General features: G+C 31.8%; 2 protein-coding genes across 2 annotated transcripts; both read left to right on the top strand.

Moving 5' to 3' along the window:
* The first annotated feature begins 3,244 nt into the window (after window positions 1-3,244).
* On the top strand, window positions 3,245-5,131 carry LOC112280849 (peroxidase 5). The gene is made up of 3 exons (XM_024516736.3): window positions 3,245-3,734; window positions 3,932-4,117; window positions 4,280-5,131. The coding sequence occupies exons 1-3, from the start codon at window positions 3,483-3,485 to the stop codon at window positions 4,850-4,852; spliced, it is 1,011 nt and encodes a 336-aa protein (XP_024372504.1). The 5' UTR covers window positions 3,245-3,482; the 3' UTR covers window positions 4,853-5,131.
* A 13,184-nt stretch (window positions 5,132-18,315) lies between these two features.
* Window positions 18,316-22,818, top strand: LOC112281675 (uncharacterized). Its single transcript, XM_024518459.3, has 5 exons — window positions 18,316-19,644; window positions 20,178-20,506; window positions 20,650-20,958; window positions 21,105-22,138; window positions 22,413-22,818. The coding sequence occupies exons 1-4, from the start codon at window positions 18,648-18,650 to the stop codon at window positions 21,846-21,848; spliced, it is 2,379 nt and encodes a 792-aa protein (XP_024374227.1). The 5' UTR covers window positions 18,316-18,647; the 3' UTR covers window positions 21,849-22,138; window positions 22,413-22,818.
* The last annotated feature ends 876 nt before the right edge of the window (window positions 22,819-23,694 follow it).

Raw genomic sequence — 23,694 nt, 5'->3', positions numbered from 1 at the left:
GAAATGCATAATGGTGGAAGTATAGGTAACAACCACAATCATTTTTGTCTAAATTAGTGAGTTGAAATAATCAAGTCCATTGTTGACCAGAGCTTTTGGGTTGCAAAGAGTCAACTCTTTCAATGAGCCAGGAAACTTTCAATGTTGTACTATTTCTCTTCCTCTTGCTTCTCAGTTTGTTTGTTTGATTTCTTTAATTTTATTTCAAAATTTGAGATATTATGATTTTTTGCATATTTAATTAAATGCACAAATTGACTTATTTATTTATTTTAAAACAATAGGAATCAAATTCTTTCATGATCAATATGAAGCAAATAATAAGGCATATACATTGTGCTTATTATCAAAGAAGAACAATGAAACTATACTTCTAAATGAAACTTTGATGATTATTAGGATATATGAAAATATTCATCCTGATTTTTAAAACATAATATTTGTAAGTACTTATTAGTGAAAATAAGATTTGGCATACTTGAAATAAATAATTACTCTGAATGCATATGTAAAATTTATACATGTGTGATTAAAATTTTGGATTATTATTCAAATATATGATTTTTTTTATTTTTAACAATTAGATGTATAAAACTTATTGAAATTCACTTGATGCTAATCATAAATTCAAGATTAATTATTAAATTCTAATAATGTTTTTGCACATGAATCAGAAGAAAATTCAAAATACTTTACTTCCAATCTTATATTCATATAGAGCAATTTAAATCAACACAGTTGAACGAAGAAAAGTTCAAAATTTCTCAATATTTACAAAAGTAAATAAGTAGAATACAAATAAACATGAGTAATTATAACTATAAAATATGTTTATTAAATATAAAGAAATAAAGAAATATATATTTATCTTAAAATTTATCTTCATTAGAAAGATAATAAAATTCAACCTCAATTGATAATTTTAATTTCTAAATTAAATTTTTAAGATGTGTTTTAATTTTAGAATTACTACAATTTAAATATGCAAACCAAACATAATTTTTAATTTTAAAAGTAAATTTTTTATTGAATTGGATACAAAAAGTTTAATATACTTAACTATTAAAATATGTTTTTAAAGGTAATCAATCAAATATTTAATTAAACTAAAAAAATAAAATAAAAAGTATATTTACAAGCAAAAAAAATTATAAAAATATCTTGGATATTTTATTTTTTTATTTAAAAAATAAAATAAAATAACACAATATGTATGTAACATAATGCAAAGAAACAATATACTTGTTGTATGTCAATTCTACTATAACAATATGAATGCACTTATAGGATTTTTTGTAATGTATATAATTTTTGTAATTGTGCATCATGACATATATTAGATTTTCTTAATAAATATACATATTATCAAAAATATTGACACTACATTTCCAATTAATATTCCTACACCACACATGACCTCCACATGGTTTAAATTGACTATAAAGTACACTTCTATGCTTAGGGTGCATTTGGCAACCTAATATTCAATCTCAATATTAACCCAAACATCGAATAAATAAAAAAAATATGTTCTTTTGTCTTTTTGATAGCCAAATAATAACAATTATAAAAACACACGTACAATATTAAATCAAATAATTTTTGAGAAAAATACATTTTTAAAAATAATAAATATATATATATATATATATATAGTAAAAAAAACTTAAGATTTGGTTTTTTATAAAACAATCATTGTCTCCTTCTTAACCACCACCCTTTCTTAAAGCAAAGAAAGAGAAAAATGCACAAAAAGAAAGAAGTATTTTATTAGCTAGTTGTCTAATATATATATATATATATATATATATATATAATATTATATTTAAAATTAAAATTAAAATATTAGAATAAATAATAATAGTAATATATATATTTAAATTAATGATAAACAAAAAATAGCTATTAAGAGATGTAATAAGAATAAACAGTTTTTAAAATAATAAAATTAGTCTAAATGATATATCGATTTGTATATTTAAATTTATGTAATCCAACATGAAAGTTACATAGAATGTTTTTAAAGAAAACCGAAATTCTAAAACAAATATCTAGACTTTGATATAATTCTAAAATAATATTTTAGATCTAGAAGAACTTATTAAAAAAATATTAATAACTATGCAACACATCTATAAGTATTTTTTGATTAAATTTGCATATTATTTGCTTATTTTATTTTTACATAGTTTGATCTAAAAGATGCTACAAACCTACTGTATTTTCAGACATATATGTAATAAATATATTTAAATATCTATTAATAACTATCAAAATAATTAGTACAGTAGTAATAAATATTCTCCAATATTTCTATCTATTCATCTTTCGATCTAAGTGTGGTCATATTACAAAAACAACAATGATACAATTATTCAATTGAGTTGACCAGACCGAGAATGATCACTAATATTCAAACATCCACATATTTTTCAAAAACATATCAACTTCTTGCTACACTGAACTTTGATATTTTCATTGTAAAGTTTCAATTCTTGACTAATTTGTCAGAAACATGTACATCTTTTTAATTTTCATGAGATGAGTATTAAACTAATAAAAACAAGAGGATCACTTGATTCTTGGTCGTCTACATTGCCCAAGATATCAGTAAACAAAGTATACCTTACTGAATTTAAAGAACAAAAAAAGACCAATTAAAACACACTTTCTAAAATTCAACAAGTAACTATTTATGAGTTGTCCATTAAAATTGTATAAATACAAAACACATTTGACTACTAAATCGCAGTCAAATATTGACTTCAACCGCTCAAATGGAGGAGAAGATTCAGCAGACATTGTAAAGTCCCTCTTCACAATCTGGTTCCATCACAACAACACAACAGAGCTTTACCCGAACCGGATAACTCGTCAAATCTTACATCCAACATTCTGTGTCCCAGAACTTCTGGTAGCTCTTTTGCACCTCACACTATACTTCATTCCTGTTGGTTCCTGTAACTTCCTCTCACACACAGCAAAGAGCATTTACATGGCATATAATACAGATCTGGGGTGTTACAGTGAAGACTTTACAGCTTATAAGGTAACTCATGATCCCGCATGCTATGCTGTTTACCAACGTAGTTGTCAACTGGGAAATTCATGCGAAAAATGTATCCACGAAAAAGTGATATGAATCCAGCAGTGAGGAGGAGTACGTGAGATTCGCTTGCGAAGTCACACGGGAGTCAAGTATATAAGCGACGGATCTGAACACCACTGAGCACTCACACTTCACCGATCGCCTTCCTCCGCCTTCGGTGCATCCATTAGTTCCCTCACTCACTCTGCTCTGGCATCAGTTGCTCTGAAAGCCTAGCGGCAGACCTTGGCTTCTCCAGGTCGAAACCTTCTAGTACCCCGATTCAGTGAGCACACTCAACTGTTGTGTGGACAACAGTTGTTCGCTGGCTGGCAGCAAGTTCGTTGCTTGTTGTTCCAGCTGATTGAGAGTTCCTGAGAAGGTGCTTGACAGAATGGCAGCTTTCGATCCGATGGGTGCATCAAAACTGCAAGTTTTGCTGATGACAGTGGCTGTTGCCATGTTTTTCTTGAGCGGCGAGGTGGAAGCTAATTCGTACAACCTTCGACCAAATTATTACTCGGGCAAGTGCGGCAAATATGATGTAGAATCGATAATCTACAATGAGATTGCCAAGGCATTTCAACAGGACAATGGAGTCGCCCCCGGCCTTGTGAGGATGGCCTTCCATGATTGTTTCGTTCGTGTAAGTGTGGACTCTCCTTCGTCGTGCGACTTCGTCCAGTGCTTGTAATTTGTGTAGGCTTCGCCAATGTGCTTGCGTCTTGGCGAGTTTACGGGCACACGTTTTGAGGATCAAGTCATGTCTGTGATGGTGTGCTTTTGCACCGAAATTACTTCGGACTGTGAGGATGCATCTGAAGTTGGATGTTGCTCTTCCAGGGCTGTGACGCCTCATTGCTGCTTGACATACCCAATTCTGAGAAGACTGCAACCATCAACCTAGGTCTTCGGGCGAGCGCTTTCAACGCAATCGACGCTGCCAAAACCGCCGTGGAGAGTGTGTGTCCAGGGGTCGTTTCCTGTGCTGACGTTCTACAATACGCTACTCGCGACTCTGTGCTGCTGGTGCTGCTCACTTGACCCTGAATCGATTATGTCACCACTGATTGATCATCTGTGGACAACATCTCTGTATCTTTAGTTCATGCTTCCTTGGAAAGATTTCCCTTGAATCTCAGAACTTCCAGACGACCTCTCATGTTGAAGTCATTTGTATGTTGATTGCAGACCAAAGGTAAAGGCTGGACTGTGTATGGCGGTCGAAGAGACGGAACTGTGTCCAACGCTGCCGACCCCCCCAACAACCTACCAGTGCCAACGATGACGCCAACTCAGATGATTCCTCTCTTCGCAGGCAAGGGATTGAGCGCCGATGATTTGGTGGCTTTGTCGGGCAGTCACACCATCGGAATTGCTCACTGCATTTTCGTGAACCCTCGCATCTACGGGAACAACACCGATCCTACGATTCCAGCCGACTTCTTGGCGTCGTTGAAGAGTCAGTGCCCAGCGGATTCTGTCACTACTAACCCGCCCGTTGGAGCCCCGATCAACCTGGACCGGGTTTCACCTACCAAGTTCGACTCGCAGTATTTCCAGAACATTATCGACAGGAAGGGCTTGCTCACATCCGACCAAAGCCTGCTGGACGATTCCAGAACCAGAGGAGCCGTGTACAAGAACAGCGGAAATTTCTTCAATTCGGAATTCGGAAGGGCCATGCAAGCCATGGCTGGAATCGGTGTACTCACTGGCAATGAAGGCCAAATCCGCACGAATTGTCGCGCCGTTAACCCTTAGATGGAGACTTGCACTCGACGTGGTTCATGGAATTTGAATTCACCGATGGACGCTATAACCATGAGTTTCTTCAGGAGGTAGTGAGTCGAGCTTAGATGCCGAGGATGGAGTGCTTTTGATGTATAAACCGCATTCGGTGTACCACTGTTGCTGTCAAAGAGAACTGTGCGGTTTAGTATATGGATCATTGTCTGTAGAGTAAAATGTTCGTGTATCCTAAGCGCGGTGTGGTAGAAGAATTACATTTCAATCTAATAAACTGGGTCATTCTTTTGTGTACTCTTGAGTTGCGTGGACTCCCTGGTGCTGCATATTCTGTCGTTTCGGCCGAGAGGAGTGATGTGTCATTGCAGCTGTGACATCTTGACGCTCAAAATGAAATATCCTGTTGCTGTAAACTAGGCAACCAAATTGGGGAACAATCCACCCTTAGTGGATGATGAGTTCCTTAGAAAGCTCGGTTCGCTAGTAAAAATCTTTGAATTGGTGAGGTGAAGCTTCACAATTTAGATGAATGTAACTGGGCTGAAGTAATATGTAGTAGAGTACCATAATGGTGATAATGTCCCCGATTGGCATTTACAGAAATAGAAAACCCACACCCCGAGAGCTACATGAACTGCAACCACATATTCCACTCATTAATGTTGCCAAAGGCATAGCATGCAGTGATCATGGCACCATGTCTAAACGCATGCAATTTCGTACCCAAGAATTGAATAAACGCACAAATTAAAAACCGCCCCCATGTAATGGCGGTATTCTTTGACCCCATCAGGCGCAGCATTTCTTCTCAAGCAAGGTGGGCGTGTGTGCAACTTGCGCAGTGGCGGTTGCAGAGAGGTGCTGGCTCTACGTCGCAGCCGTGGCCTTCCCCATTTCCCTTCACCGCTTTGACAAATACGCCCTCCTCTCACTCCACTTGACAATATGAATCCAGAAATCATTGAGGGATACGGATCGAGCTCAAGCCGAATCGATCTAGTGGTGTTGGCAATATTCACACGCCAATTGCTCGGCGCTGCCCCGAAGTTCTAAGATCTAGACCTTCAAATACAACAACTTTATGATTGGGTGGTAGCAGAACAGTGAAAGTTGAATAAGCTGAGGGATTGAGAAGTATGTGTGGAGCCACTCTTGGGGGGAACTACAGTAGGGTGTGCAACTGTTAACAGGAGGAAAAGGTTTGTGATGGGTGCGTGGCTGCCAAAGGTTGCTGACACCAGTAACTGAGCCTTATTTTAACACGTTGTGTTGACTGTCATACAAGTCGACGTGAAATTCTGGGTCCTGGGGTCAACTCGGCTCTCTCCAAGTAGGGCTCTTTGACTTGTTACACGGTCCCACCGATTAGGGATGGCTGACACAAATCGTTTCGATGGTGCAAAATTATCTCCTTGGGATTGAAGACGGAGAGGGGTATCAGCGGCTCTGAAAGTGTTGAGCACAGCTTTCTTGAAGGGCTCGGCGCTCCTGACATTTTACGTTTAGTTATCTTTTATTTAATTTCAATATTTTTTTTATTTCTTGAGGAATATGTTCATATTTTTGTTGATTATTCGATGTGTACTAGTTTGATGAAGACAAGAAGTTCATTTGATTGTCGGTTGTCTTTATTGCCATGTATATTTTTATAATAGAGTTCAAATTACCGATTATGGAGACATACAAAAATTGCACAACTGAAGCATGGTGAATCTCCAAAAAAGCACTTCATGCTGCAATGAGAGTGACTGAAATTATCGAGGATGAATTTTTAAGTGTAACTATTTTTTTAAATGATTATAGTTATATTCTGAACATCTTCTTTACATTCAAGTATAATTTCATGCTCTAAATCTTCAAAATTTTCTTCACCATGAGTGTTTGTATTAGTGTAACAAATGAAAACTTGTACATATATTTGGTTTACCTTGTTTTAAAAAGTCTGTGTCGAAATCATTGTCGAAGCTCACCTTCTTTGAAATCATTGTGAAAAGAAGAGAAGGAAGAAAATTGAACAATAATCATTGTTTATTATTAGTTTTGTAAAGTGTGTATTACAAAGGTTGATCACAACTTGAATAATAAATAGACATAAATATGAAATGACATGAAATTGGTATTTAAATGTTATAGTTACTTTCTAACACTTCTTAATCTACATTTAAATTATCTACTATTTAATTTGTCTTATGATCCATTAATTTTGAACATTTTAAATATTTGGATCTTCGTAAAGCTTTTTGCCAAAGCATCAACTACTTTGTCTTGATGTGGCCAAAATATCATACAAATATCTTCATTTTCAATCTTTTTTTTTAAATAATAATACTTTACATCAACATGTTTTGATTGGCCATGATAGTATGGATTTTCAGATGAAGCAATTGTAGATTGATTATTATAATATAAAGATTAAACATTTAATTGATGATTGCATATGTCTATTAATACTTATTTAATCTAAATAGTTTTTTTACAATTAAAACACAAGATATATATTTTGCTTTTATAGAAGATAGTTCTATAATAGATAGTCTTTGACTTTGCCAAGAAATAACTCTACTGGCTAATATAAAAAGATAAATCAAAATAGATGTTAGAAATTATGCATCACTTGTTTAATCATTGTCACTTCAATCTTAAACATGATGTTGATAATCAATAGAACTTTGTTAATTTTGATTAATTATTCTATTATTTAAAATACCTTCAAGATAGGCTTAGCGTAGAAGCACATCTCAAATTTCTATATGTACATCTACTATACATACATTCAAGGCCTCTAATTAGTCGATCCAAATTCTTTTTTTCTTGACTTGATACAAATCCTAATCTCTGGCTCCTCTTCATCCTTATCTTAATGTGGATCTTGATCTCTTGCTTCTTCTTTTTATTGTCATAGCATGGGTTTGAGTCCCATTTCTTCTTATTTTCCTATACCAATACAAGTCCTACACCTCTTCATTTTTATTTTTATTTTTTTGTCTCCACACGAGTCTTAATCATTTCCTTCTTCTCTTCCTTGTCTTAACATGGGTCCCAATCTCTTCATCTCTTTTTCTTTTCTTTTTTTTTATTTTTAATCCCGACATAGATCTTAGATCTCCTTTCCTTCTTCTTTGCCATAACATAGATCCGAGACCTCTTCCCTCTCTTTCTTGCTTCAATATTGGTCCCAATCATCTCCTCTTTTCCCCCCTCTTCTTTTTTTTGTCATTGAGAGAATCTTGGTTTCTTATCTTCGTCTCTTATTTCCTTATCTTGGCAATAGAACCTATGCCATGGCAAAGACGAAAGGGAGAAGGTCCAAGATCCATGATAAAATAAGAAAAAAAGAATTTAAATCAACCAATCAAAAATCTTAGATGTATGTATAGATAAAAAGAATATATGTATAGAAATTTAGGATATGCTTATAGCCTAAGCCTTAAGATATCTCATTATATGTATTATTGCATATAAATGTGTTTGACTTAGATTGATCATAAACTTAGCAACATGGCTAATATCAAAAATAATATCAAGCTTAATATGAGTCATGGCATGTATTAAGCATCCTATGACAATTGAATAGAGAACATCCTTTATTATTTCTATATCTTTAAGATCAATTGGACTTATGTCTTAGTTAATCTTAATTTTACTATAAGAGAGATTGAGACAAGTTTATAATAATATATATTAAAATTTGTAATAATTTTATTTATATATTTAATTTTTGATGATTGATTTAAATACTAATTTATTTATTAATCATATTGCTTTCAACTATCATACTTAAGCAACCATCTCTACTTTTAAAAGATGCTTTGTTGATCATGTCAAAGCCACTTACTGAAATTATTTTAGTAATATTCAAAAATTATATATATTATTAATAATAATAGACTTTTTGATGTATAATACCAATATAACATACTTTTTTTGAATTATATTTTTTTAATATATATATATATAAATTAAAATTTACTTTACCACAAAAAAGATCATTTTCAATGACATAGTAGTTTAATTTTTTTTACTATGTTTGTAAAGCTTTTTTTAATCCATATATAAATTTTAATAACTTACAAAATTTATGTAGAAAATGAAGGTTAATATAATCCTCAAGTTGAGTCATATAAATTACTTTATTTAAGTGATGATAAAAAATTGCAATCTTTATAGCTATTTGTTGAATATATAGATTATACATTGTATCTATGAATAATAAAATATATAATGAACTTATTTTTATCACAAGAAAAATTATTTATGCATAAATAATAACTTTTTTTGTAAAAACATTCTAGCAACCAATTGATAATGTCAATAAGTGCTAATGCTAATTTTTTGCATAAAGGACTTTTATCCACTTTGCAAGGCTATAAACAAGACAAAATAAGGTAGAATAGCAAAATTAGTATCACAAGTATTTTAAGGTAGAAGTAAACAGTAGCTTCTAGCAAAACTTTCCTATAAAAATTAGATGTTAATACTTGGAGAAGATTAGTTATGAACTTGGATTGAAATCAGATTCCAAGGTATAAATCCACCTCCTTATAAGAAATCCACAATTCTTTTGTAGATTAAAGAATGGGATTTGAGAGCAAACAATGAAGAGATTTTTTAGGCATTAGTTTTGAATGATTTAAGATTGTGGTGACTTAATTAGAGCTTTACAAATTTAGGATTATTTTGGGTGATTCTAATTTTTGTAAAATAAAAAGGTTTTATATTTTAGAGCCTTTTGTGAGTTTTGAAATAGATCTACAAGTAAAAATTTGTAGGTTTGTGATTATAATTGTATTGAATATATGTTATAATTTCGAGCTTGCTCATATAGTGTAATGAATGGTTATTAAATTTTAAGTGGATTGAAATCTAAGAAATTGGAATTTGATGGATTTTTAAGGATTGATTAGAATTACAACAATCTATAGGTTATATTATAATAAAATATGATGTACTAATAGTAAAATTAATTTTTAACAACTATAAAAAATTTGAGAGCAATTACATGGTAAAAATAAGAAATATTGGTATTTAGAGATTGACATCAATATTGGAGAAGGAGATTGGTTGATACTTGAGCACATTATGATTTATTTTTTATTTTTTTATTTTTTCCTATTTAGTAAGCTCAATCTTCTTCAAATTTAATATACTTTTTTTCAACTAAGAAATTAAAAAGTATAATTTTTTTGAATTAAGATTGATAATTATATTATTATTTATTAAGGTTTCGAATTTACTATAGGATTTGGTTAAAATTTGGTTAAAATATGGTTAAAATTTGAATAGAGATTTTTTTGGATTTTATTAAGACTTGATTGAATTTGATCAATTTTTTATTAGAAATTGATAGGATTTAATTGAATTAAAATAAAGTTTTATTAGAAGTTGATAAGATTTGTTTAGAGTCTAACTAGGATTAGATTAAGATTTGATTAAAGTATCTTAAAGTATACTTTAAAAATATGTTGACATGAATCTTGAATAATCAATAATATAGATGAAAAAATAAGTAAAGCCTTTAGTAGATTTAGTTTTTATGGAACCACATACATTGGTATGAATTGACTTCAGTGGTTTTGAAGTATGTGGATTTTTATCTTTGACTATATATATATATATATTGATGGCTAAACAACTTTTATACAAGAGAATATGTGATATATTTATCAAAATATTTATTTCAAGCTCATTCATTTCTTTCAAGAGAATATGTGATATATTTATCAAAATATTTATTTCAAGCTCATTCATTTCTTTCAATGAATGTTGATTGACATGTTTTAAACAATGATGTTGTAAAATAGTTTTTTTTAGGTGCTTTATTTATTACAAGTGAATTTCGTTGTTTAAAGTTGGGCCTTTTAACCTCTAATAGATAGTGATTTTCCACTTCATTAATTCTTATTAGATGATATTTTTCATCTTTAGAATACATTTTAATATTACAGTAATTACAAAAAAAACTCAACATTGTTTTATTGAGAAGTGGCAAAACATATAGAAAATAAAATTTTAGATAAAGTTGATACATATAAAAATTCTTATATATTTTTGATTTTATGATTTTTAATTTTAATTTATATGGTTTCTTTGCCATTGGCTTTTATATTCTTTATCATCTTTTGTCTATAAAATTAAGGGAGGATTTAAAATTTGATATGATATGAATTACTCTTTGATTGATGTCATATAACATATTGCTCTAATATCTAAATATCAAATAGATAGATTTGTAGAATTTTTTTATTCCTAACAATAAATAAATGAAGTGTAATTGGTTTTTTAAATTTTAAATTAAATTTTTTACTTGAAATAATATTGGCTTGAGGTTTGTATGTACCATGAGTCTTTACACCAGCTAAAATTCTAAAATTAAGTTTTTTATGTCTTGGTTTACTACAATGATGTCATAATAATTTATAAGAATTTATTTAATTGGCTGTTTGTGCTTTGTGTGGTTTATTTGTTGAAATATTGCTCTTGAATTCATAATTATTTAAAAATATTCTTAATTTTTAATTGTTTTATGTATTAACTACTTGCCAAAAAAGCTCTCAACTTAGATGTTGCATTAGAATTATGATTAGAATCTTCATACTACTATATTGCAGCTTCTTATAAAATTATTAAATCAAATTAGATAGAATTACATTTATATCAGAATCTTGTGATGTGAAAAATTCATCCATGAAAGAGCAAGAATTTAAAATAATCATATCTATATATATATATATATATATATATATGTATATATTAAGAATACAAGTCTTGATACTAAAACCTCAACAAAAATTTCTTAAAATTCTTCAATCAATTCTACTACACATGTTTCTTTACTCATAGCTAATTGAAATAATTTCTTTTATAGTGTAACTTATGTTGCAAGATTGACTTGTTTATATATAGAGTCTAACTTATTCCAAAAAAATTTAGAATTTTTAAAAGATTTTATCAAAGTGACTTCATTATCACCATAATGCACTAGATTTATTTATTTATTTATTTAGTATCTTTAATTTTTCATGCATTTTGTAATGTAATATCTGCAAAACTGTGAACAAGTTTTGTTGCATTTATAACAAAAAAAAGTCCATTTAAAATAAGAATAATTTCTATTTTAAACTCTATAAATTATAATTTATAGATGGTAATTTATCTACCAATTATGTCTTATGAATTGAATTTGAAGAAGCTATAATTGAAAATCTTATTGTTAGACAAATAGTTAATACATAAAAGGGATTTTTTTTCTTGTTTCTAATTATTAAATTAATTATAACATAAAACCATATTTAATTCTGTGATACCATGTTAAAATGAATAAATAAATAAATAAAATTTAACAATAATAATTTTTTATTATTTTTATAAAAAAATGTATTATAGAGATTGATCAGAACCTAAACAACAAAGGAAAATAAATATATAAGGACATGATTTCAATATCTAAATATAATGGTTACTTTCTAACAACCATTAACTAAAAAATCACAACATTAGCTCTAAATTCTTGTGTAATATTATCTTTGCACATCCATGCTTTATGATGTTATAAATGATTGGTATTGTGTTGTAATACAACTATTGGATAAAATAAAGAAATAAATATTATATTATAGAAGAGCTTATTTTAAAATATAGTAAAAAAATTATCTTAAAAGTATAGATATTAGTTTAATGAGATAGTTAAATTAAAAAGTATTAATACAATCATTTTTTAAAAAGGATTTTTTTATTTTGTAGAAAAATAAGTAAATATAAATAAGATAAATTAGAAAAAATATATTATTAGCATCTTCAAATAGAAGTAAAGAATAGAAATTAATAAATTTTATTTAGACAAACCTTAGATTAATATCCATAGAAAGCCACTTATAAACTAAGGTTAAAATTAGAACTAAGGCACAAAATTGTTCTATATCAAATTAAATTGTTAAATTAAAAGTAATTGAGGTTTAAGTGAGTTGGTGTCTTGAAAATTAGATTTTGAAGATTAATGAGTATTTCTTAGATTTGAAGTAATAAATAAGTTGGAATACAAAATTTCTTTCATATACTAATATTTGGCCAAGTTTTTTAAATTTATGCAAATTATAAGAAGAACTTAATAGTTTGAAAACAAAATATTCAAGCTAGAAGATTTAGATTGAAGTTTAAGCAGAAAGATGGTTAGTACTAAAGTGGATTATTAGTCATTTCTCTCAATTTGTAAGTAGATTCTCTTCAAAGTTTGAATACTTGTTTTAAACCAAAAAATCAAAGTGTATGACAAATTAAAATTAAGATTAATATTTAGTATAAAATATATTAAAGTTTGAAACTATTGAATTATTTACTTGGAATTTTATAAGAATTTCTTTAGAATTTCTTTAGATTTTTTTTTGAATTTTTTTATAGTTTTTTGTCATTTCTATAAATTTAATTAGGATTATTATTTAGAGTTATTTAAATTTTATTTAATATTTTTAAATTATTTATGAACATCTTATATATTTTTTTGGATTATTAATCTAACTTCAAGGTAAGATTAAATCTCTCTACAACTAAATGTCTTATGCATTCTTAAGCTAAATTTTTCTTAATGTAATATCAAAAAACTCAAAATATAATAATGTTTTTTTTTCTTTGCACTTTTGGTCAAACTAAGTGGTTTCTAGTAGTGAATTATGTAGATTGAATAACATAGAGTCTATAGATTCAGTGTTCAAAAATAGAAGATAAAATTCAAACAAACTTAATATTGGTATAATGGTGGGTGATGTCAAGCAAGTCTGTTATTTATTCAAGTAGTGGATTATGTAGCTTAAAAAAAATGACAATCATTCAACATCTTCACTTATTTACACAAAACGATCTATTAGTTTTGCTCTATATTGTGAAAGTAAGTCTATTCTTGTTGTTACTTCTTTTTTCACATATAAAGAGTTGATATAAATTTTATGAAATAATAGATATATCTTCAATAGTTGAAAACTTTTAGATCTCATCTTCTTACTTCACTAAGTTGGAAATTTTAATGGTCAACATTCTTATGTCAAAGACTTCAACAAATATTTTGTTCAACAAAAGAAGTTGCCTTGACTATATCAAAGATATCCTTCAACACTTTTTTAGCAATGCATATTGGGAGCTTATGTTATAATAATCTCATTCTAAATTTAATGACTATTATTACTTCTATCTCTTAAATATCAAAATTTTAACTATATATATTTTAATCAAAGAATTCTATTAATGAATTGAGCTTGACATTACTTCCTAAACATCTAATATACTACTAAAACTTCCTTTATAATTATATCTTAGTATCTTATAATTTTTTTTTTTTTTTCTTCTTTTTATGAAGATGCCACACCCACAATCACAAATCACAATAAGTAGACTTCTAAAAAATAATAATTAGAGCACCATCTTTTGAATAACAATAAATATTAAAAAATAAAATTTTCTTAAAAATTTGTGAGAGCTTTAGAAGATTAGACCTTTTAGAATTCTTTCCTAGTATTCTAGAAGAAAGTGGAGAACCATTCAATTATAAGTATACCAAAAAGATTTTAAACATATGATTGCTGTAAAATTTAAATTCTAATCACTTTTTAAGAATAATACATGGAAGTTAGTACAATGCTTCTTCCAAGTGTCTATTTAATTTCAGCTAGGTGGATATTTAAAATCAAGCCATGAGTAGATGGTGAATTGGAATAGTTTAAGGCTTTGACTTAGAGCCTTGTGTCGTTGCTCAAGGCTTAGAACTAGAGCATGGTTTAAATTTTCAAGAAATCTTTGCCTCCAAAGTGAGGTGTGAGTCTATCAACTAATTATTGCACTTGCAGCTTATAATGGCTAGTCACTGTATTAGATGGATGTAGTTATAGCATTTTTAAACATTGGTATGAGATCTTCATTTTTAAATAACGGGATGTTGCTTGTATATATTCCTGTCAAGGAACTCTATCCATGAACTCAGTTCCACACTACTCCCTTAGCGTCTGATCACGCATGGTTTGAGTAGCTTGCATTCTTCAGTTTTCTAATCAACTATTGTTGCAAAAACATCAAGTCTACTGATGAGGAAGTCGTCCTCTTAGAGCCTTCCACAAGTATTGCAACATGGCAGCTTCGAATGATCGTTCTTCTAATGTAGTTGTAAAAACAGCGATTTTTTTTTTTTTTTTCATACTTAATTCAACTAACAACAATTCCAACACAGACAACTACTCACCAGAACCAAGTATTAGTAACAAAGAAGAGCTAACCCACCTTGGAGGGATATATACAACATGAAAATGATAAATATCACCGATGTAAGTCTATGTGAATTAGACTTCAATATCGAGAATTCAATCACTGTAGTATATTGACGTCCATCCAGAATGTGGTTCCCCTGCATGGAATCCACAGCAATCACTATGCTGAAAGCAAACGCACTGTAGACTGTTATCCGGAATGTGAGACCATTGAGACATGAGAAACAAAGCTCATTATTTATCATCTAGGTAGCTCTCTCCTCTCTCTCCCTCCCCTCTTGGTGATTCAACGGCACTCCACGCATCAAGCAGATTACATTTAGGTTTCAGACATGAAATCAATGTAAGGACACCAAGAAGAACCAAAGAGGAATATGTTTGATTATGTTTTTGTATAAAATAGATTTAAAAAATAAAAAAATAAAAACCAACTGCAATTTTATTTTTAATATTACTTTCAAAATACAAATGTGTAAGATGTTTCAGCGCTAGTTTGAAAAACTTATTTGATCTACATGATTTTGCACTAAACCTTTCCACAAAAAAATTGATTCAAAATTTAAACTAATATGAATGTAATTCTGCACTGAAACTTTACTTTTTTTTTATTTTGTTGGTTTCATTATTTTAGTGTATTTTATAATAATATTATAATTATCATAAAAATAATGTATATGATAAATAAAAAAACATAATTTTGAATATGTATCAATATGTGTAATAATTATATAAAACAAAACCTATTTGCAATTTTTTATTCTGAACCTCGCAAAAAATACATGGTTCAATAATTTAAATTATATAGTTGATGTATTTACTTTATTTTATATTTGAAATGTTTTAGTTTTTTTATTGTATAATTTATTTATTTATATTGTAAATTAAATAATTAGTATAAAAATATAATAAATAGAAATATTATAATTTTATACTACTAAATATATATATATATATATATATATATACATATATATGATTAAGCTATTTTTAAATATTAGTTAATTAAAAAAAATATAAGTAAAAAAATATTTTAAAATTCAAGATTAATATGAATATATTTTTGTTAGATTTTAAGTAATTTTTTACAAAATTTTGAATTATATAAATATAAAAAATTATTATCTATGGCTATTATATTGAATTAAGTAGAAGCAAGTTTAATAGTTTAAGTAAATGATATATTTTTGAGAATTAAAAAAACAAAAAACAAAAAAAACAACACAGATGCACAAATTAGATCTAAAAGAGTTATAAATATCTATACTACCTAATTCAATAGAAGTATGTAGAATGATATGAAAATCGATTATATAAATAATTTCTTCTTTGTAAAACGTATAAGAAGTTTTTGTGGGTGAAGATTGGATCTATGAATGTGCCATATGACAACAATAGTTTTTCAAGGTGTTATCTAATTTTATGAAGCTATGACATGAACACTTTTACTACATGCCTTCTAATTTTTAGGAGAATTTTGTGTGGTTTTCTTGCTATCTAATATATATAGAAGTAAGCTTTAAATCATACTAAATCTTATAGATGTTTTTTTTTGGTATTATAGTCTTAATAAAGACTCTTTGACTTTTAATGTATTAAGGAATAACTACTCTTATATCTTTCTACTTCATAAAAGATTTTTTCTTAGTTTTTTTAATTCTTTCTTGGTTATACAAAGATATAATATTTTGTATAATATTTTTAAGATTAATACTTCTAATAGTTTAATAAGACCAATATTTGCAATATCAGAGTTAAATATTTTTCAATAAGAAAAATAATGCTAATTTTTCTTTAAAGCACCAAAATAATCTAGTTGTTGCCAAATAACTTCTTACAAAATGTATGTGTTACATCTAAAGATTCAAACTTCAATTTATTGGAATATGAACATTTATGATAGCAATGCAACAAAGAGATGTATTTGTGATTTACATATCTCTTATCTCTCTTTATATAAAGTTTGTGATAGCATTCTAAAATAATATAAAATTTTCAAGATGTATTTAAGAAAAAAAATAAATATAAAAATAAGACAATGTTTTATAATTGCTTAATAGACCTATAAAAAATAATTAACTACCAATTCAATTATTTTTATTTTCTATTCTTTTTAGGGATACATTAATAACTACCCTGCAAAAATAAGCTCAAGAATTAAAATACCTATGTAACTGTTTTTTATTTTTATTTTTTGAAAGAAAATAATACTTATTAAAGATCTAATAAGTTAAAAATTAAAATTTATTAAAATTTATTTTTGACATTAAAACTCTTTGACTAATTAAAATAAGTTAGGATACATATTAAAATAAATATTTAAAAATCAGACAATCAAATGTACTTTTTAAAAATAAAAATAGAATAAGATAATAGAAGATTATTTTTAATTAGTAATATATATTTAAATTATAATATCATATCTTTTGGTTTCACAAAGATTCTAAAAACATTTAGCTTTTGATATATAATATATTATTTTGATAACCTAATTATATTTATATAAATTCTGTATAAATATGAAATAATATTTTTTAAGTGCAATATTATCATAAATAGATTCAAGAATTATATTTGATCTTATTTTCTTATATTATTTACATTTTAAAACCAAAATTAAATATAAAACTCTCTGTTAATATATAATTATTGTAAGAATAGGACCATTAATTAGAAAGTGCTTCTTATCTAACTAAAATTAAAATTAATTAAAAAAACACTCAAGTATTTTATATCTATATAAAGTCTTAAATTATTACCAATTCGATTGGAGCATATTTTTGTTAATGTTAACTCGTAAGTAAGCGACCAAACCGATTCATAGTAAACCCGCAAGCAAGCAACCTAACCAAAAACCCAGGAACATAACCTATGTTACATAAGGTTCAAAAAGGGGCGAAGGAGAACGCGAAACTCGGTGGGACCTGGTCGCCGCCTCAGCCGCTACCCGTCCGGCGGGCGTCCAGCTCCAGTGCCGGTAGTTGGGCCTGAGTGTGTGTGTTATTATTCTTTCGTTTTTTATTTTTATGTTTTATGTTTTTATTTTTTGTTAATTTTGTTGTTGCTGGTTTATGTGGGTCATGGTGGGACGTCGTGGTGGAATGTCCCTGGACCATGAGAGCTTGGGAAAAGGAGACTTTGGATCCGTTCGGTGGCACCAACAAAAAGGAAAGGCCCTTGCTGCTGCTGCTGTTGCCGCCGTGTGCCGCTACTGGTGTGGCTGCTTCCTCGCCAACCGCTCTTTGTCTTCGTCGCTTGCTCTCTCTGCCTCTGCCTTCGTCGCCTCATATCCCTGCTCCCTGTCACTGCATCACACCGTCGCAGTTCATGCACATGACGCATTCCTTATTTTTTTAGGTCAGGAGCTGTGAATTTATAGCAGTTCATGGTGCCGTGCTTGACTTCCGGCGTTGGGTGATGTTTTAGGGTTTAAGCGATCGCCTGAGTTGGGTCTCCTCGTGGCCAGCTGTGGGTGTCGAGAGGGGAATTGAGGTCGTATTGTACAGAGGGTTAGGTGATTGAGGGGGAAGATGCTGGGGAATGGTGTGGAGTGAGTGGGGAATTCAGTTATGGGGCCCTTGCGGCTCACCCTACAGCATGTTCTGGCTTGTCCCTGTGTGCCCTGTTATCGATGGGGGTCGGTGATGAGGCTGTGCTTGCGAAGGTTTGCCCATGTAGTTGCGGAAACTAGCTACATGGATTCTCCGAGTAGTTACTCGTGGAGAGATCTGGATTACGAGGTTCCGTCTCCTGTTGATTATTCGGGTTTAGCGCACCGACCTTATTGGGTCACCAGGGAAAAATTGCAGGCGAGGGATGACGAGAAGGAGAAGCTAGTTGCACAGGTTTTGAATCCCAGGGATGAGTTTTCTGTGAAGGATATGCTCAGCTGTTGGGTCAGGAAGATTGGATCTAGACACCACAGATTGATGCAAGAGAATACGGATGGGAATTCGCTAAGTGGGGCGAGGTATGTTCGTTATGAACAAGTCGCGAGGACTGTGAACGCAGTTTTACAGGAATTAGGACGAAAGGGCTACCCTGATGAAGCACTCCAAGTTTTAGAATGGATGCAGCTGCAGGGGTGGTGTAGATTAGACCCGCATTTGTACACTACGATTATTGATACTTTGGGCAGCTCAGGGTGCTTGGATTTAGCGAAGAAAATATTTTCTGATATGGATGATTCAGTGAAGAAAGACACGGTGTTATACAACTCTCTTCTACATGCTTACTGCAAATCAGGCCAGGTGGAGACAGCGAATGAGCTGTTTAATTCTATGAAACAGAAGGATTGTCGGCCAGATCTATCTACCTACAACACTATCATGAATATGTACGTGAAGACCGATGTTGGCCTTACCAAAGTGCTCTCATTATTCAAGGAGATGTGTTTGCAAGGTATACAACCAGACGTAGTTTCCTATGATATTCTTTTGGCTGCTTGTGCTCCCAAACAGCATGTTAAGGAGGCGCAACGGATATTCGATACTATGAAGAAAAGGCGGGGTATCAAACCCACAGTTGTAACTTACACATCGCTTATTACTGTTTATGCTAATGCTGGTATTTACTCTTCTCCAAATCAATTATGCCCTTGTACATTTATTTCGAATTCCGCATTAGGGTTTTCTCTTCTGTGATGTTCAGTTTATGCAGTATGGTATGGATATAGTTGTTATATAGCTTTTCTAGGGTTTTGACTATGGGGGTTCTTCGGAACATCTGGCTTCAAAACATTTGGAGTAATTGTTCGTTTTTAAGCCTTGTGATGCGTTGTCCATTAGTGAAGGGACTGACTGATTCGACATATTCTTCTATGGTTGAGGGTAGAGGATCTAAGGGGATTAATTTCTGAAAACAACCGTATCAGCAGCTCCCAACTTACAGAAGCCATGTGTGGATTAGGGCTTGCCTGTTGATTGTTCACATGGTCCATGTCCTTGCGGCTGCAAACCAGATTATCTCTAATTTTTTCGATTTCAACGTATTTGAGCTCAAATGCGCTCTAATCTTTTGACTACTTGAATGCATAAGTAACTTGAGCCCAGGCATTACATCACAGACTTACATGGGCACGAATGTGTTGAATATTGCAGGTGATTTTCGATCAGCTATGCAAGTATTCGGTGAGATGGTGGCAGAGAAATGCCAGCCAAATGTAAAGACTTTTACATCATTAATAAATTCATGTAGGAAAGGAGGTCACGTTGAAGAGGCTCAAACCATATTTGAGGCAATGAAAGAGTATGGTGTCAAACCAAATGTGGTGACGTATAACGCGTTGATTAACGTTTATACCGAGCGTGGCGAACAGGATGGTGCCCAACGTGTCTTCCTTCAGATGGTACAATCTGGGCTACAACCCACTGGAGTGTCCTTCACGGTCCTCATGTCCAGCTTCAAAGCAACTGGGGCTTTTAAAGAGGCGAGTTTTCAGAACTTGTTTTTTTCAGACTTTGAAGAGTAAAGATAATGCACAGGTGGACTTGATTGTAAAAATGGCATGACAAGGAATACGGTTTGAGTTTCACTTTGTATTGATATTTTGGATTATCTGCTGTATTGCAGGTTTTATCTATTTATGATCAGGCCAAGCAGTTGAAAACAGTTTGTAGTGTACAGACCTTTACTGAAGCGTTGGACGCCTGCTCAAAGGCCAAGAATATTCCAGCTATGATTAAAGTTCTGGATGATATGAGAGCAGCAGCGTGTCCACCAAGTGCCGTGACTTGTACTGTGCTGCTTGTTGCCCTGAGCTCCAAGTGTTCTAATGACGTCGAAGTTTTTGATCTGCTCCATTCTTTGGAAGTTTTTGATTCAGAACTTGCACAATGTTGTCACCTTTTGCTGACTAATAGTTCAAAGACCGACACAGAGGTAAGTCACTCAGCTGGAGAATCCTATCTGATGGAGTGAGTGTTTCATCTAATAGAGTTATACTGCTGCAGACCGTGGGGTGTATTTGCAAATAAATTGTTGAACTTCTATCAAACATGACGGATCCATGGTTAATGAAACTGCAGGTATTTAATCTTCTGGGGAGATGTTTTAACCATATCCCACAAGAGGACGAAAAAACTTGGACTGCACTTGGCTCTTCCCTTTTGGACGCACTTTGGGCACTTGGTCGGTATCGTCGAGCTGCGTTAGTGTTGGGTTGGCTTTGTGATAACAGTAACATTCACGATGATCTTTGTACGGTGACGCGTAATGAGTGGAAGCTAGATGTTCGTCGTCTTTCCTCTGGAGGTGCGATAGTGGCTTTGTACCAGTGGCTGGCTCATCTCTTTCTAATTGCTCAACAGGTAGATCTTTTGGAGTACAGTGATTCTGAAGATGATTCAAACACATCTGATAGCTACGAAGACTTTGCTGCACTTTCCTTATTCGAAGATAATGCTAGGTTGGACGAGTCAGTTGTGAATGTGGAAGTGACAGTGCCATATTTGCCTTCACTGGTACAGTTTGAAGCGAAAGAGTCAATTCATGATGGGTCCGAAGGCATGAATGTCATTGAGGAAACGAAGGCCTTCCCCAGGTTTGTGACAATTATTACTGGATGGGGAAAATTAAGTAAGGAAGAAGGTAGATCACAGGTGAGAGCTGGTATCGAAAGAGAAATAATCAAGCTCGGGGTACCCTTCCGAACATCAAATGATGCAGGAAGATGGACAGCAAATGGGGAGGCACTTCTGCGATGGCTTTTAAGACCTGAAACGCCTTCCCGTCTAACTCTCTGGGACATGTCAGCAAGACTTTCACGCTGAAGATAGTTATGTCGTAATGAGTACATTGTCTACCCTGCATCCATGTCAAATGGCCGCTGCTAAAGAACACCTTGTGACCTCTTTGTGTTATTCATCGTCACCGAATATCCATTCGTCTTACCAACGAAAGTGGATCTTCCTAGGATATCATCATAGTGATTCATTTCACCACACAATTAATTTGGTTGGGCACAACGCAAGTTGTTGAGATTTAGCAACTTCGCAATGACCTGCATACGGATTGCGTTGAGTCTCATGCCAGCATCCATGACATGAATCGCTCTGTCCTGGTAATCAATCTGGTTCATCCCGAGTTACTGTGCTTGTTTCTATCTTAGATGAAATGATTGTTAACTTTTTTGCAGAGCTTCCTAGAGAGCTGGAATTTGAAATACTTCTCACGTAATTAGATTTTGGGGTGTTATTGTATAAGTATCAACTGTAACTGCGCAATCAGCAGAGAGAAGTATAGAAGGGCTCATTGAGCTTGAATGCTGTTCATGTAGCCTACCTCTGATATTGGCGGTACATTTTTTTATTGATCTTATTGTTAACTTTGTGTAGGGTGCGACTATCATGGTACATATCAAGATCAAGATGCTTCGAAACAATAATCGGCATGGGGAATGCTTAGTGTCATTCCCCTGTACATTTCCTAGATAATTCGTTACCAATGCAGAAAGAGTATTGGTTGCTTTGTCAAGGTTTGAGAAACCAATTGTAACGAGAGCTCACTGAAGTCTACTTGGAGTTATGTAAAGTGACATTATCATTTTTTCATACTTCTAAAGTGGAACCCGTATGATCCTCTCGTGTTTGAGGGAAAGTACTGGATCTTTCCATCATGAGCCTTGAAGCATCTGCCTGATTCTAGAAACTCTTGGAACTAAGTTTTGTTGGTTTCTCGTAGCAGGTTTATTGCAAACCTTGTGATGATACTACCGAGGTGATACATTAATTACATTCATTATACTCAGTTAGTTCTGACATGTCGAAATGTTTAATTGGGAAGAAAATTAGTCTGGCCTCCAATTGCAGCTACTCTATGCCTTGATTATTATGGCCTCCACACAAGTGTCGTCAGTGAGCCTGTATCGTGTCCCTCGATGTACTTATCATATTCTTCACAGTGATAAGAGGCTGGGCTCTGAAGATGTATGGTATGACCCATATACTGTTAACTGCGTTCACATTTGTTACTAACGAAATGGTATAACTAGCTTACAAGTCTAGTTGCTGATTGAAATTATCCCCTCCTTTTAAGTTCTGTAGAATTTAAGAATATTCTCCTAAATTGGTTACCAGACCCTGATTGTAATACTGCTCAATAGTGTTCACAAGTTCAAGATAACAAAAGTTTAGCAATAAGGTATTGCCAGCTTAGTTTGCTATATCGTTACCACATACACTGCTGCTTCATGAAGCAGAAAGCATGGTGTAGACGTGTTCAAATCTAATATCCCTGACATGTTACCTAAAGCAATTCCGGTAACCCCTCCAGAGACTGATAAATTGGCAGTGGTATTCAAGTTTCGCAAACATATCTCCTGGAGTTTCTCGCCCTCATCGACATCGAGCGGATTTGAAGTGACGGTCGATGTGAAGTACTTCAGCTTCTCTCCCTCTTTCTCTTGTTCAGAAATTTCTTGATTCAACTTCAATCACACAGCCTCCTCAGTTCAATTGGAACTATTCTTGCTCTTTCATGAAAACACTAGTCATACTTAACCAATGAAAACACAACTAGTCATACTTAACCAATGAAAACACAACTAGTCATACTTAATGAAAACACTATGGTGGTCCTTTCTACTATCAGCTATGTCATATATGCTGGTTAGTCTAT

This window comes from Physcomitrium patens, chromosome 4 (genome assembly GCF_059467195.1).
Source record: "Physcomitrium patens ecotype Gransden chromosome 4, ASM5946719v1, whole genome shotgun sequence".
NCBI classification, from domain to species: Eukaryota; Viridiplantae; Streptophyta; class Bryopsida; order Funariales; family Funariaceae; genus Physcomitrium; species Physcomitrium patens.
The sequence above is the reverse complement of the archived record's forward strand: the minus strand, read 5'-3'. Positions and strand labels throughout refer to the sequence as shown.

What these genes read in the sequence shown, in the direction of transcription:
- LOC112280849 (XM_024516736.3), top strand. Translation starts at nt 3,483, where the DNA reads ATGGCAGCTTTCGATCCGATGGGTGCATCAAAACTGCAAGTTTTGCTG. An exon ending in TCCATGATTGTTTCGTTCGT is followed by an intron (nt 3,735 to 3,931) that starts GTAAGTGTGGAC and finishes TTGCTCTTCCAG; the next exon opens with GGCTGTGACGCCTCATTGCT. An exon ending in CTCGCGACTCTGTGCTGCTG is followed by an intron (nt 4,118 to 4,279) that starts GTGCTGCTCACT and finishes TGTTGATTGCAG; the next exon opens with ACCAAAGGTAAAGGCTGGAC.
- LOC112281675 (XM_024518459.3), top strand. Translation starts at nt 18,648, where the DNA reads ATGGGGCCCTTGCGGCTCACCCTACAGCATGTTCTGGCTTGTCCCTGT. An exon ending in CAACTGGGGCTTTTAAAGAG is followed by an intron (nt 20,507 to 20,649) that starts GCGAGTTTTCAG and finishes GCTGTATTGCAG; the next exon opens with GTTTTATCTATTTATGATCA. An exon ending in GTTCAAAGACCGACACAGAG is followed by an intron (nt 20,959 to 21,104) that starts GTAAGTCACTCA and finishes ATGAAACTGCAG; the next exon opens with GTATTTAATCTTCTGGGGAG.